The sequence below is a fragment of the Budorcas taxicolor genome, chromosome 8 (genome assembly GCF_023091745.1).
Source record: "Budorcas taxicolor isolate Tak-1 chromosome 8, Takin1.1, whole genome shotgun sequence".
In the NCBI taxonomy this organism is placed as follows: domain Eukaryota; kingdom Metazoa; phylum Chordata; class Mammalia; order Artiodactyla; family Bovidae; genus Budorcas; species Budorcas taxicolor.
Genome location: NC_068917.1, coordinates 88,742,210 through 88,758,462, shown reverse-complemented (window position 1 = coordinate 88,758,462; position 16,253 = coordinate 88,742,210). Strand labels below are relative to the sequence as shown.

The following is a 16,253-nucleotide window of genomic DNA, read 5'->3' as shown; positions in this document are numbered from 1 at the left end:
GAGAGGGTTCCTTTTGTACAACTTACAGAAGGAAACCTGGGGAGAGTTTGAGAGTGTCCAATTACTCTATATACAGACTCTCATGGTCTTCTTTTCAAGAATATCTTGTTTTTTCACATTGAAGGAGTACAAAAACCTGAAATCCTTCTCTGCTCCAGTGAACAGCTTCTCCTATACCCCTGATTGATAATTGATGGTGGTTTAGACCTAGTCTTTCTTCCAGGAAGGCTCTTTTTCTGAGAAATGCAGAATAGGGAAAATGACCTCCTTCTTGGTTTGCCTTTCATGTGGGCACAGAGAGTGTGATGTTAACCCTGACCCACCGGGTGGGGCACTGTGAAACCAGCTACAGTAAGTCCCCTACGTTGGAACCTTCAAGTTTCAAACTTTCAAAGATTTGAACGTGCATTCGCATGTCTAATCCTGGAAGTTAGTTCACGTATCTGGCATACACTGTCACATGTGTGCACCCTCTACAAGTGGCTGTGCTTTTGTGTCCTTTACTGTGTAGAACTGTATAGAGTACAGTAGTATTATCTTTATTTCAAGCCCAGGATGTCTGGAAGCAAGTGCAAAAACAGTGGTGATGTAGCTGGTACTACTGTACTTTTCCAGGTACTGTACTGTAAGGTTGAAAATGTTTTATTTTTTGTGCTTATTTGTTTTTATGTATTATTTATATAGAAAATATTATAAACCTATTACAGTACAGTATGATACAGTATTATATAGCCGATTGTATTAGTTGGGTACCTAGGCTAACTTCTTTGGACTCATGAATGAATTGGACTTCTGAGCATGCTCTAAGAACAGAACTCATCTGTATGTAGGGGACTTCCTGTACACGAGTCAGATGGCTTAACCAGGGATGGTGCCAGTATTTCCCTTTTTGATGTTTAATCAACTCTAGCTAACAAGGACTGGAGAAATCCATTTGTGCTGGAATCAAGCACCTTAGACAGTTGATTTAATCTTTAAAGCACTCTTGATTATTTCTGTTTATCAGTTTATAATTGATAAATTATATCAATTTTTCTTGATTATATCTGTTTATGAAATATCCATAATAGGTAAATCCAGAAACAGAAAACAGATTAGTAGTTGCCAGCAGCTGGGGAAGGGGAATTTAAGGAGTAACTCTAAATGAGTATAGGGTCTCCCTTTGGGGGTGATGAAAATGTCTGGAACTAGAAAGTATTGATGGCTGCATAACATTACAAATGTAATCCCTAGGTCAGGAAATGTCTCCTGAGGAGGGATGGGCATGGTGAGACCAGGTGAATAAACCAGGTAAAAGCAGGTAGAGGGGAGGTGGAGATGTCAGGCAAAGGGGAAGAGGGCCACACTCCTGGAAGCATCCTTTCAAAAGTACTAGCCATCACCCTCACCTCTGCTCAGACCTAGGGTAAGAATTCCTCTGATTTTCTCCCACCCTGAGGTGCCCAATTTATATGGATCCTCTTCACTCTCGACCACATGAACACTCACTCCTGAAGGCACAGCTTCCTCAATTTACAGAAAATGAAGGGGAAACTAGTGAAGTGATCTAGTCCACATGTGGAGTTCTTGACAACTCTTCTCCGTTCTATACCATCTAAACCAGTGGGGTTCAACGATGACTTCACACTGGGGTCACCTGGAAGCTGATAAAAATATCCACCTGTGCATCATGCAACTAAGTGCCTAGGAATTTGTCTAAAGCTCTAAGTGTGCAGCCTAGACCAAGAATCCTGCTTTGAAGGGCTGAGGGAAATGAAAAACAAAACCCATCCAAGAATGAACTTAAAGCTGACCAGAAACAACACTGAAAGTGTCGCTGTAAGGGACGCTGGGACCGGAAAGAATGCTCCTAAGCGACCAGCACCTACATCTGGGGAGTTCCAAATACAACAGCATTTAAAAGGCCTGTCCAGCTGGGAATGGACAAAAGGAAGGGTCTCCACAGATATCATCCATGTCCCAACCCAGGCCTGAAATCAGCGTCCTTTATGCTCTATGGGAAACCCAGAGACCAAAACCATGGGTGGATAACACGGCAACTTCATACATTCATAGCTCCCTCAGGAATAATAATGAGACCTCAGGAAGAAATCACAAAAACAAATAATGCAGAAAATCTAATTTATGCCCATGGTACCCACTCCAGTGTTCTTGTCTGGAGAATCCCAGGGACGGGGGAGCCTAGTAGGCTGCCGTCTGTGGGGTCGCACAGAGTCGGATACGACTGAAGCGACTCAGCAGCAGCAGCAGCAGCAGCATCAAGGCTTCTGGTTCTTGATTCTGGTTCAAGGTTCTCTCCCTACCTATACTTTCCCCTACTTTGAAGGGGGGTGTCCCTTGCTTTTCCTAAAACACATCCATCCAACTGATCCCTCATAGTGCAATCAACCAAGAACCTCTTGTCCTCGGATCTTTTCTATTTCTCATGGGTCAATTCTGTGCCAGAAAGTTACCTCGGCAAAGGGTATTCTCCCATCAAAATAGCCTCTATTCATTGCTAACCTTACCCCTAACACCACTGATCTTGGCCTGCTGCTATGGCAACATCTTTTTGTTTTTACATTAAGATGATTGAAATACATTTGACATCAAGAATAACAAATGTTACTTTGGGGGGCATATTTCTTAATTTCAAGGCTACTTCTCTTTCAGATTCAATTTAGAATCATCCTAATAACTTCCACTTAAAAATTGGGATGTTGATAGAGAGATAAGTGCATTTATTATGGGAAAACTATTAGATTTCCACATATTGTACGAATTTCCTACTTTTGCTGTAACACATTAGCACAAACTTAGTAGTGTAACACAACACAAATACACTGTCACACAGTTCTGCAGGTCAGAAGTCCAAAAATCAAGGTGTTGGCAGGATGCTATTTCTTCTGCAGGCTCTGGGAGAGTCTTCTCCTTGCCTTTCCCAGCTTTTGGAGGCCACCTGCATGCCCTGGCTCATGGTGCCTTCCTTATATCACTCTAACTTCTGTTTCCATTATCAACATCTCCAACAAGTGGCTCTGACCTTCCTGTCTTACAAGGACCTCTATGATTACATTGGGCCATATGGATCATCCAGGATCATTTCCATATCAAAATCCTGAACTGAGTTCCATCTGCACAGTCCCTGTGAAATAAGGTGACACATTTCCGGGTTCAGGGATTAGGACATGGACATCACTGATAGGCCAATATTCTGTCCCTGTGTGTATTTTTCTTTTACCTTGCCACTGTACTGAACTACTTTAGTTATGACAGTTTCTGAGTTGATGGTCTTAGATTTTCTTTGCAGATATTATTTTCTTCAAATAACAATAATGCAGCCTTTTAGCTTCCAAAATTCATACTGCCCATATCTCCTCTTACTTCCTATTCAATATTAATGATTTCTGAGCTAACAATTTTTAACACTGAAATGTTGCAGAGAAAAATACAGATATTAACACACTAGCATGCATGTATACAACATCAAGATTTTATGCAAACATTGTACCATATTTGACTTTGTTGTTGTTGTTGTTCAGTCACTAAGTCATGTCCGACTCTTTGCAACCCACGAACTGCAGCACGCCAGCCTTCTCTGTTCACCACTATCTCCCGGAGTTTGCTCAAACTCATGTTCATTGAGTCAGTGATGCCATCCAACCACCTCATCCTCTGTCACCCCCTTCTCCTCTTGCCCTCAATTTTTCCCAGCATCGGGGTCTTTTCCAATGAGTTAGTGCTTCACATCAAGTGGCCAAAGTATTGGAGCTTCAGCTTCAGCATCAGTCCTTCCAATGAATATTCAGGACTGATTTCCTTTAGGATTCACTGGCTTGATCTCTTTGCAGTCCAAGGGACTCTCAAGAGTCTTCTCCAACACCACAGTTCAAAAGCATCAATTCTTCGGCACTCAGCTTTCTTCACAGTCCAACTCCCACATCCATACATGACTATTGGAAAAACCACAGCTTTGACTATATGGACCTTTGTCAAAGTGATGTCTCTTCTTTTTGATACACTGTCTAGGTTTGTCATAGCCATTCTTCCAAGGAGCAAGTGTCTTTTGATTTTGTGGCTGCTGTCACCATCTGCATTGATTTTGGAGGCCAAGAAAATGAAATCTAACACTGTTTCCATATTTTCCCCCTCTATTTGCATGAAGTGATAGGACTGGATGCCATGATCTTAGTTTTTTTAATGTTGACTCACAGTAATTAAAAAAATAAGACATTCTGAAGTGTAACTAAAGCACACCCTTGCCTTATTTCTCCAGAGAATGAGTATGCACTATTCCAATGCATATTTATATCATTTTATATTTATAGAATTTCCCCTGAAAGACCTTCTTTGCTACTTTTTTTTTCACTCAAAGTCAGCTTGGGGTTCCTCTGTTGATGCAGTTCATTTGTTTAATCACTTCATAATATTCTACTGTACAAAGAAACCACAATTTCTTTATCCATTTCCCAATTAAGGGGCAAGAATTTGTTTCTACATTTTTGCTAGTACAGACAGTGTATAATGACGACCTGTATATATCTCATTCTGTACATGTATGGGAGTAACCTTGCAAGCACCTAACTGCATGCATTAGTGATAAGTCATAGGCCTTGAAATCTTTCGTTTATCTGTGTCTTAAAAGTGCTTGAAACCATTTGTACTCCACTAAAAGTGAGTTAAAGTGTTTCCCCTATAACTTTGCCAGCATTTGGTGTCTGGCAGGGCGCGGAGTGGGGGTGCTTTAAAATGTTTGCCAATATGATGGACATGAAATAGTACTATTGTTTTAGGTTGCACCTTAAGAATTCCTCATGAGCTCAAGAGTCCTTAGGAAGGTTTACTGGCCCTTGAGCCTCTCCTACTGTAATTATCTATTCAAATCTTTATATTTCTAACTTCTGCAGTTGATTAATTTTCTATCTTTTTCTTTTCTAATGTATGCATTAAATCAGCAATTTCCCAAGGGTTAGCAATCAAATAAGTTAATTTATTTAATCTCCATATGGTTGGTCAGATTCTACTTCTCTTATAATTTATAAATTTTGGCTATGAGTTATTAAAGGTATGCTTTAATTGCACTGCTGTCACAAAATATAGTCTAGTGTGATGATAATTCTTTGATACCACTGTGATTTGCTTTACAGCCTAGTACAGTCAGCTCCTGAAATGCTCCACACTGAATGGCAAGAATGTATTTTCTCTAATTGTTCAGTGCAGGGGTTTATATATGCCCAAAAGATTAAACCTGTCAATTTGTTGCTCAAATTTTTTAAAATACTTAGTTTCAATCAGGGCGTGACCATGCATTTGTGTGTGGTCTGTCATGGTTGACTCTTTGTGACCCTAAGGACTGAAGCCCAGCAGTCTCTCTGTCTATTGGATTTCCCAGGCAAGAATACTGGAATGTGTTGTTATTTCCTTCTCCAGGGGATATGCCTAACCCAGGGATCCACCTTGTGTCTTCTGCATTTCCTGCATTGCAGGCAGATTCTTTGCTTGCTATGTCATCGGGAAACCTTTAGTTTCAATGAGATACATGCTAACTGATACCATATATGTCAAATAGCCATTATTAATTCTGTGAGGTTGAGTTTGTATATTGGAACCTAAGTTCCTGGGTACAATAAACTTCAAGTTTATTACATCATCTAGTCTTATATCACTATTTAAGGCTTTTGTGTCTAAAAAACCATTTTGTCGGATGTTAATATAGTCACCTCAGAGTATTTTTGGCTAATGTGGTTCTACTCTGTATTTTTAACTTTTAATGATATTTATGATTATATACTAGACATGAGGGCTTCCCAGGTGGCTCAATGGGTAAAGAATCCACCCGCAATGCAGGAGATGCTGGTTCAGTCCCTGAGTTGGGAAGATCCCCTGGAGGAAGGCATGCAAACCCACCCCAGTCTTCTTGCCTGGAGAATCCCACGGACAAAGGAGTCTAGTGGGCTGCAGTGCACAGGATTGCAGAGTCGGACACGACTGACGCGACTGGGCACGCACTAGACGAGAACTCTGTAAATAGCAAATAACTTAAGATGCTGATTTAAAAGTCTGTATGTGTTACCCTACGAGATGGCCAACTGAAAGATTGTATTTTAAAAGCGTTAATTTTGCTTTTTAATTCTTCCTTCCTGTTTTCTTCCGTTTTTTTTTTTTTCCCCTTTATTCTCCCTTGACTTATTCAAAAGTTACACTTAAGTAGTTAGCTTTATTACTTTTTGTAAGCATACCTAATTTGGCAAAGTTTCCCAAATACAACGAAATACAAGCACCTTGAAATGCTGTGAGCTGCAAACACCACCCCAACCACCAGAGTTTTGAATTATTGCTTCCCAATGTTTAGTTACACTACATTTGTAAGCTCCTAGTGGTCTTTATTACAGATGATTTTCAACTACAAAATGTATTTAGATTTGCCAACTTGCTTAACAAGTTCTTTCCTTGCCAACACTGCCTGCTTCTCATTCCTTTCTCCCCAGGTTCAGCTGAGCTCTTCCTGATTCACATGTGCTTTTTGTGTTAAAAAAAAAAAGGTTGTAAACACTCTTGGTCATGGTCTAAAATTATCTGTTGCTTTCAGACTTGAATGCCAGTTTAGCTGGGTACAGAATTCTAGACTGACAATTACACCACTGTCCTCTGTTTTTGGTGGTTTTGTTACAAGTCTTACCATTCCTTTGTGGATAATCCGACCTCTCCCTTCTTTGGCTGCTTTTACTATTTCCCTTGTCTTTGCCAAAGTATCACTAGCTATGAACTTATTTTTATTTTAGCCTCAACAGGCCTCAGTGTTATACCCAACATCTGAAGATTGATGCCTTCCATGAATTCTGTAAAATCCTCCATCAGTATCTCATGAAATACCGTTTCTCCCTTCCCCCTTTATTTCTCCTTTGAAATCTCCTTCCAGATATATGATGAACTTCCTTATAAGAGCCTTCCCTGCTCTTCTACTTTTACATTTGCTATCTTTTTATAATCGTTAGCTCTGTGCCATCTACTATCCATCAAGTTTCTCATTTTATCTGCTACACTTTTCATTTCTAGAAGGTCTCTTTGGTTCCATTTCAAACCCACAACTGCTTTTTCTTCCTTTACTTTTAATCCTTTCAGCTTCATTGTTTACTAACTCATCATTCATCTTGAGCCTCTCTGAGTGTACTTCGTTTTCACTGCGGGGCTGGTTTTTCTGTGGGAATCCCTTGAGGACTGGATTCCTGAAATAGGCAGTGCCAAGTTTTTATGTTAATTCTTGGGCTCTTGACTCTTCCACAACATTCTGGTAATGTAAATTTAGTTTCCTGAGGTGCAGGTCCAAGTCTGATTTCTCATGGGAAAGCCTTCTGTTTGTCCCATCTGGAGCCAGGCTTGAGGCAAGCCCTCTCCTCGCCTTCCTGGGCTAATGAGTGAAAATCTCCTCCTCTGTCCAAGGAATTCTCCAGGCAAGAATACTGGAGTGGGTAGCCATTCCTTTCTCCAGGGGATCTTCCCAACCCAGGGATTGGACCTGGGTCTCCCACATTGCAGCAGATTCTTTATCATCTGAGCCATCAAGGAAGCCCATATTAAGATATAAGAAATGTAAATTCCTTCATTTCCTAAAACCAAGCTTGATTTTTGTCTCGACCCCTTACTTTTCTTGATTGAAGGAAATGTAATCCATTCAATTCCAGTGAAATCAGTAACTTTAGCATATTTATTTCATGTAATCTCAAAATCAGGATTTTCTACTTCTGCGTATTTGCTCTAGTGTAAGCTCTTTCAGTATCAAAGCATGGAAGGATTTGATGTGTCTGCAGTTGTCTTTTGCCTGTACCAGCTTTTGCTAAGGTGTCCTCGTCTTACTGGTACCCCTCTACTCCAGAGTCCATGGATGGATCCACATCTGCCCCACGGCCACATGGAGACTCTGCCTTTCATTACTGGAGAGCTCATGTCATAACAGCATGACATCTGCAGAATCTAACACTTTATCTCAGCTAAACCTTTTCCCATGAAAATTGGGCCATTCTCTAAGGCTGCAAACAGAATGGAACACCTCAGTGGTTCCTTCCTCAGCAGGCCAGGACTGTCACAATTCTGCTTCCTTCCTCATGCTGGCTCCTGGGCGTTTCTCCAACTCTCTTGCAAATTCATCTAATCATTTACATCTTTGATGAATATTTTATTGAGCACTCGTATGTAATGTAAGTGGGAGGGTGGCCAAATAAATTTGGTCCACCATTACAACCATCATTCATTCACTGGAGGCCAAAATGAAAATAGAATGAAAGTTCTCAGAAGACTAAGCACAATACTACTTTTTCTCTTGGTGGTTAACTCCCGGCCAGCCACTTCATCCCTCGGCTTCATTTCCTTTATGTGTGAAATACAGCATTGTCCTGGCCATTGCTAAGTTCTCCTCTAGTTCACAAAGGCTTCCTCAAGAGCTGCTCCAAACCTCTCCAGCTGCCACTGAACAGGCCGGGAGGAGCTAGGCACCTGTGGCTGAGAATCCAGCTAAGTTGGATCTGGTCAGTCCTCCACAGCATTAAGAGAGGAGAAATCTTCCCTTTTGATTATCCAAAAGGGTTTCCCCTTCCTCACAGCGGGGTCACTTCAACAACTGATGCTAATGAATTCCATCTCCCTGCTGCCCCGGTCAGCAATCTGCTCACCCCTAAACTCTTCACAGTGAGCTCAATCCAAGCATGAAAACACACTAAAGGCAGAGGTAACAGGAGGACTCATTTCCAGAGGACACCACTCCTGACCTCACAGTCAGATCAGTGATGAATGATTTTTTTACCCCAACTGACCATCCACATATTCACTAATGTGGTTAAATGACTAAAGTGTCTGAGGATCTGCCTGTTTACCAGGTCACACTGGCTGGCCTGGGGAGGAGATAAGGAAAGCCATGTGTACCAGGGTCACAAGGTCACAGGGCTTTGACTGGTGGGAAATAAAACAACCTGCTTAGAAGGGCAGGTGACGAGGGGACCCTGAGAGCTGCATAGAGGATATAAAGCTGCTTTTCCCAGAAGGAAGTATTTATAGGCCAATAAATCAGTCAGGGGCAGTGGCAGGCACCACTCCCACTGAGTTGTCTAGTGGTCTACATGGAACCAGTTGCAGTAAGGTGGGAGGAGGAGCTTACCAGGGTCAGAGGAGGGTGTGAGATTAGAAAGAATGAGAATCAGAGACAGTGAGAAAAATGGGGAAATGAAATTTAAAGGACCTGAGAGATGGAGAAAAGTATGTAAGAGTCTTTGGAGGAGAAGAGACTATTGTGGCGTGAACTGTGTCCCTCCAGTGAGATAGTAGGAACCTGTGAACGTGACCTTACTTGGAAATTGACACATTGCAGATATAATCAAATTGAGATGAGGACATAGGGATGGGCCTTAATCAAATGCCTAGTATTCTTTAAAGAGGGACATTTGAATACAGACCCAGAAAAGATCACATGAAAACAGGCAGACACTGGAATGATGTGGCCCCAAGCCTGGGAACTGCATGGACTGCCAGCAAAACAGAAGCTCAGAGAGACGTGGACGGTTTCTCCCACAGAGCCTCCCGAAGGCGCGAACCCTGCCAAAACTTGACTTTGGACTTCTGGCCTCCACAACCATGAGGACAAATTTCTGTTGTTTACGGAACTCAGTTTGCGGTACTTTGTAATGACAGTCCTTGGAAACTGCTATCGTGGGTTTGAACAAGAAAAGTAGGAGAGAGAAGGAGGGAGGCCATTGGACAAACAGGGTCACAACTGGGTTGCTGTAGTCCATGGGGTCGCGAAGAGTCAGACACACTGAGCGGCTGAACAACAAACAGTAGCACATCCTCTTAAAGGGACAGGGACACAGATGCACACACACACACACACACACACACACACAGAGAGATGGTCAGGCACAAGAAGACAGACCTAGACCCAGAAAACCAGATGACATGGGCAGACTCAGAGAGAGAAGCACGCACAAAACAACAGGCAACTGGGAGTACACAAGAGCTGCTGAACTCTCGGTGAGGGGGGCGTCATACAGACAGAAACACACACACAGATGCACACACCTGGGACAGACATTAGACAAGCACACAAGGACAAAGCCAGTGCAGTTTGGTGTTCAAACCCAGTGGGTTGAGAAAGGACGACTGCCTGTCTGTCACCTTCAGTAGGGACAACAATGGACAGTCCAGCCAGGCACTGGCCACCAGTTACCATGACTCCATCCCAGCTGAGGTGCAGGTTGCAGCAGTTATCCTGAAAGAGTGAGAGGGGGACACTGAGAAGAAGAAGGAGAAGAAGAGAGGAAGGCTTGGAGGCCCACACTGGCCTCACCACTCCGAGAAGCAGGCTGCGTCCCTGCCCTCCCACAGAGAGGGCTCTCATACGTGTATATGAGGTCCTATGCCTCCCAATCCACCTTGCATAGGACTTGTTTGCTTTGAAATCTCTCATCTGTAGGTTTGGGCTTTTCCCCAACAATGTTCAGTTTGTTCAGATCTTGGGCAGCCCAATGGGCTCAGAAAATTCTGGCTGCAGGAGGATCAAGGGAGCTCAATGATCAGCCTTCACCTCGAGAGTGGCTAGGGCTCAAAGCCCAGAAACTCACATTAGATTTGTCCAAGGAAGTGGTGCAACATTGGACACTCTCTGTTTACCGTCTAGGGGAGCCCCAAATTTCCATGACCAGCCAGGGGCCACTCAGAGGGGAGGTGCAGGGGCCCAGACTCACAGCTTGAGCTTGGCCCCAAGTTCCCAGCCACAGACCTAAGCTAACTGTGTCTGCAAGTACAGTGCTCTTTTCAAGTTAACCCATCAGCCTTGGAGACTCTCACTCTCCATAAACTCCAGGAAACCATCACACACTTGCTCACACACACTCACACATGCACCAAGAGTCCCAGAATAAACCAGAAATGCACCCAACACATATGCTAATCAATCCCTGCATCCTAGGTGGATCAGGCCCCCAGGAAACAGCCATCAGGCATGGTCTCCATGCCAACAGGGTGAACTCTGCTGATGGCTTTGTTTTCTCTGTCCCAGGAAGTTTCAGTTCAGCACCACAACATAACGTCACAGATAGCAGCGGGCAGCCTGGTGAGTAAGGCACCAACTCCTGCCTTGTGATTTAGAATGCCCTTGAGATCACCTCTAACTGTAACACAGCTTCAAGTGCAGAGAGTCAGGAATTCCCCTTCTGGTTTCAGCCAGGATGATGAGCACCCTTCTAAGGCAGGAGACACAAGCAAGCGGGTCTATTTTTGGAGGACGCAAGACGAACAAGATGAGCACCACCAGCCCAGGCTCTCAGAAATGATCCACCGCCCACACACATTCCAAAGTACTGATTTTACAAAACTGGTTACATATGCATTTAAAATACAGCCTTGGAACAAAAGAGCAAATGGTTTCTAGGCCAAATGAACACTTTTGTAAGTATAATAATAATAAATAGTGTATCTAATATAGCAAGGAATATAAAACTCCTGTTAAATACTATTACCAGAGTCCTAAGGCCAGCTTCAGTCCTAATGATGACGGTACTCTGGCATACAGAAATTTCAGGCAAACATTTCAGCTGCAAATCACAATGCATTTTGTATTCTGTTTTTCCTTCTGTATCGGCTCTGGGATTTCCCTCTCTGAATACCAACCACCAATTATATGTTAAGTGCTCAATCCTGGCCCAGTACATCTGAACTCAAATGCTTTTTACGCTTGTAACTAATTCTTAGATTCTGTTTCGCTCAGCGACAGACTGCCCGCTAGCCATTTTCACCTGCCTGCAGTTTTACAGATGCATGGGCATCATAAATGGTAACTGGGTTAAAGAAATAGCTCATACAGTCCATTCAACTATTATTACTTTTTATATATGATTTAAGCCAAATGTGGCCAAGCAGTAATGCTCCCTGAAGCTCTTTAAACAAAAAAAAAAAAAGTGCATGGATTAATAAGTCTGGCATTGCCAGGCCAGTTCCTTCCATCATTGAGGGTGTGAGGAGGAGGCCAGGGGAGCACAAAGAAGAGTGGGGCAAGTCCCTTTTTGGGCAAGAGCCGTAACCCATGAGGGTGGGAACCCCATGATGGATCTGAGTCTGTATAATACTAGACTGTGGGCTCAGTCACACTTGTGAAAAATGACTTCAGAATCTAGCCACCAAAAACTACCTTTCTTCCTAAGAAATCTATCCTAAGGCCCAGCATGGTACACAAATTTCCTGAGCCCAGACCTTGGTCGCCATGGAGATACATCCCTACCTAGCCAAAAGAGGCCCTCTCCTCCAAACATCCTGACTCTGTGCAAGGTCACAGTGACCACAGTCGGACTGCGAGGGGGTCAATGTGAGGAAACTAACCTATATATTTACTGCAGAAGATACAAAAGGGGAAAATCATTATCAAGGAGCCTCCACACACAAGGCACCACACACAAGTAGATCCACACACCCTGTTTGTTCATTTGCTTTACAATTTTTCCTGGACCATAGTTGACTTACAATGTTGTGTTAGATTCTGCTATACAGCAAAGTGAATCAGTTATACATCTATTTGTATCCATTCTTTTTTCGATTCTTTCCTCATATAGGTCATTACAGAATATTGAGTGGAATTCCCTGTGCTATACAGTAGGTCCTTATTAGTCATCTATTTTACACTTGGTAGTGTGCATATATCAATCCCATTCTCCCAATGTATCCCTTCCGCCCCCTTCCTTCCTGGTAACCATACATTTGCTTTCTACATCTACGACTCTATTTCTGTGAATTTAAACAACTATTCTGAGGCCAGAATGCAGAAGTTCGTTGTGTGATCCCAGGAGGTTCTTTCAGGACAGAGAGCAACATCTATTCTACTCAGCTGAGACTGGTGGACTTGAGTCATTTCTGCTCAGTCACCAGGAGACCCAGCCTTGGACACGTGGAGGTGAACACATTCCTGAGGGGACACAGGGACCCTCAACATGCAGAGGGCTGAGAAATTTATGGATGTCTGGGCTCTAAATAATGCTTACAAAAAGAAGCTAAACAGAAATAAAGTAGCTGTTTTAACAGTTAATTATTATACACTGAACTGTGTGCCCACAAATTTACATGTTGAAGCCTTAAGCACTTGTGTAGTAGTGGTGCCTCATCTGAAGGTGAGGCCTTTGGGAAGTAATTAGGGTTAGATGAGGTCATGAGGGTGGGATCTCTATAATGGGATTTGAGTCTTTATAAGACAAGAAGAGACCAGAGCCCACTCTCTCGCTCCCTGTGAGGACACAGCAAAACTGCACTGTCTACAAACCTAGCATGCCACTAGGACCCAGCAAGGCCACCGCCTTGACTTCAGACTTCCAGTCTTCAGGGCTGTGAGAAGTAAATGTCTCCTGATTAAGCCACCCAGCCTGTGGTGTTCTCTTGTGGCAGCTTGAGCTGACTGAGGCAATACAGTGACAGGGGATGAAGGAAGCAAAGCACCACTTCTTCAAGTGACTGGGCTGCATCACAAGAAATGGTGTCTACTGATTTTCAAATCTAAGATGCCTACAAAGTGTGCCAAGTGAGCAGTGATCTTGGCAGTGACCTCTGGGAAAGTCTGGAGCAATAAGACAAATAACCTGCTCTTTGGTGACCTGTGGAGGAGGGCCACTTGCCCACCTGAGGCGCTCCCTAGTCTGGACAGTTACATCTGGAGAATAGCCCGAGAAGACCTTGTTCAGCAGAAGACTTCATGGCCAAGCCAGGAGTCCAGGTCTTAAGGCTCTGTTCGGGCCCACAGAGCTCCCTTCAATTTCCTTCTTCCCTTCAGTGGCCATCTGTCTACCCCTGCCCTCTCATCTCCCACCCACCCACCAGCTTCTGACAAGCTCCACCCAGGTTTGAAAACTGCTTCAAGAGGCATGCCACTGCACCTGATACCAAGCAGGACCCTGTGGGACTCCTGGGCACCAAAGCCTTTCTGTATCCCCCCATTTCTTGATTACAGGAAACAGATTTCATTTAGCCTTCATGACGGGGCTTCCCTTGTGGCTCAGCGGTAAAGAATCTGCCTACCAATGCAAGAAACACAGGTTCAATCCCTGGGTTGGGAAGATCCCCTGGAGAAGGAAACGGCAACCCAATCTAGTATTCTTGCCTGGGAAATCCCACGGACAGAGGAGCATGGTGGCTACAGTCCACAGGGTCACAAAACAGATGGACATGACTTAGTGACTAAACATCAACAGCAGCCTTCATAACCTTGCCTGAGTTCTAATGCGAAGGTTCAACCAGTTGCTAATCAGGGAAGGGAGGAGATGCAGAGACAAAGGAGGAGCTGTCAAAAAAGAATAGTGCAACTTTGGAGTAGGGTCATTATTCCTCCTCAAGTGGTACACATAATAATATCTTTGAGCTGTTATGCAGATACTGAAATCCCTACCAGGTAGAAGTTGACAGAATGCTGCTCACAATCATATAGATCTTGCTGCTTGCAATCATATAGATCTTGGATCAACTGGAACCAGACTGATGGTGCTGACTCCTACTTACCTGACCACCAATCAGTCAGAAGAATGTCCACAAGCTGATCACTCCCTCTTTGAACCATGAAGTTCTTTGAACCAGAAATTCCTATAGAACTTCTCACTTCACACTCCAGGTTGGGACATGTAGTCTGGAGGACATTAGCCTGCTGTGGCCCCCTTTGCCTGGCAAAGCGATAAAGTTATTCTTATCTACTTCACCCCAAATCCTGTCTCTGAGATATGATTCAGTGTTGGGGTACAGAGGTGGAATTCAGCTTTACACCCACCCATGGGCCAGCACTGGGTCACGGGAGATCCTGACCATCCATTTCAGCAGCCAAGGCTTGAGTAGAGCGGCACAGTGAGTCACTCTGCATGGTACTCTGAAAACACATTCAAATGCTTGCATTCAAAGAACACTTCACAGTTTACCTTTCAGAGTTGGAACAGGGCTGTCATGTCCATCCAGTTGTCCCAAAGGGTCATTTGAGTCAGGAACTTCCACTTGCCCTGGGCAAAAGAGCACAGCACACACATTAATGAGATTTCCCTTCAGGGCCTTTATTCCATTTTTCATGCAAAGACAATAGTGTTTTAGCAAAACTGCTCAGTGTTTATAGAACACCTAGAGGAATAAGGTGTTTCGGTAACATTCACAGGGCTTTTGTAGCATCAGATTTGATCCAAAAGCAAAAGTGATTCCTGCAATTTTGCAATCATTTTGCAATCCCAGGCAAAATGCAAATGCTTTACAGCAGGTATGGAGGAAGCAAACATGTGGCCCAAGTTTCATTTTGGGAAAGAGAGAGAGATTAAAACACCAGCTGGCAAAATTAAACACTTCTGGAGCCAGAGTCAGCAGGTGGTCCTTCAGATATAGGCCCGTTATAATTCTGAGTAAATTCAGAATTGGAGAGTTTCTTCAGCAGCTCGTTCCCCCTTGCCCACCCTAGCCCCCAGACTCATTAGCAACCAACAGCCAAGAACTGATTACCCAATAAGCATAAAGACAGAAGTTTCTCATCTTTATGGCAATAGTAACCTCACTCCCTCAGAGACTGTATCAGCAGAAGCAGTCACCCCCAGAGTCATAAACACCAAGGGCAAGAGCGGGGCTGGTCTGCTCAAGTGAGAGGATGGCACAAAGTCATGTCCTCTGTCCTGAAATGCCAGGAGGGATGGGTAGGTGTGACTGATGATCTAGAAACCGTGTGGGGCCTCATATAGTCCTTTCTCCATATCCCAGTGCAGTTTTCTTTGAAGACTTTCACCCCATACCTTGGCTTTGACTGGGGTCCCATTGGTTGGAGGTGGGGGGTGAGGGTAGAAATGGCAAAGCCATGTGTTGTCAGGGTGACTCTGACAACACATCTGGATGAATCTGGGTAGCAAAGAGCGGGACACACACGTGATGGCAAAGGACGCGGCTTAGAAGAAGGAAACCCCGATACACACTGCAACACGGGCGGGTTATTCTGAGTGAGACAGACACAGAGAAACAAAGACTGTGAACTACTAGAGTGGTCAGATTCATGGACAGAACGTAGAAGTGTGGGTGACAGGTTTCTGGAGGAGGCAGAATGGGCAGTTAAGTGATATGGACGGAGTTTCATTTTGGTAAGATGAGAAAGTGCTAAAGATGGATATTGGTGATGGTTGTACAACAAGGTGAATGTACTTGATGCCACTGAATTGTGCATTTAATAATGGTTAAGATGATAAAGTTTGTGTATTTACCACAGAAATTAAAAACAATTATTATAAAAAAGGCAGTTTATAATT

At 43.6% G+C, this 16,253-nt stretch overlaps 1 protein-coding gene across 1 annotated transcript in view; it reads right to left on the bottom strand.

Annotated features, from left to right (window-relative positions):
• Positions 1-16,253, bottom strand: part of ROR2 (receptor tyrosine kinase like orphan receptor 2) — a 240,929-nt gene that overhangs the window by 39,673 nt on the left and 185,003 nt on the right. Inside the window, exon 2 of the mRNA XM_052645174.1 lies at positions 14,904-14,981. Within this exon, the coding sequence (XP_052501134.1) occupies positions 14,904-14,981 (78 nt within the window). The remainder of the gene's footprint in view (positions 1-14,903; positions 14,982-16,253) is intronic.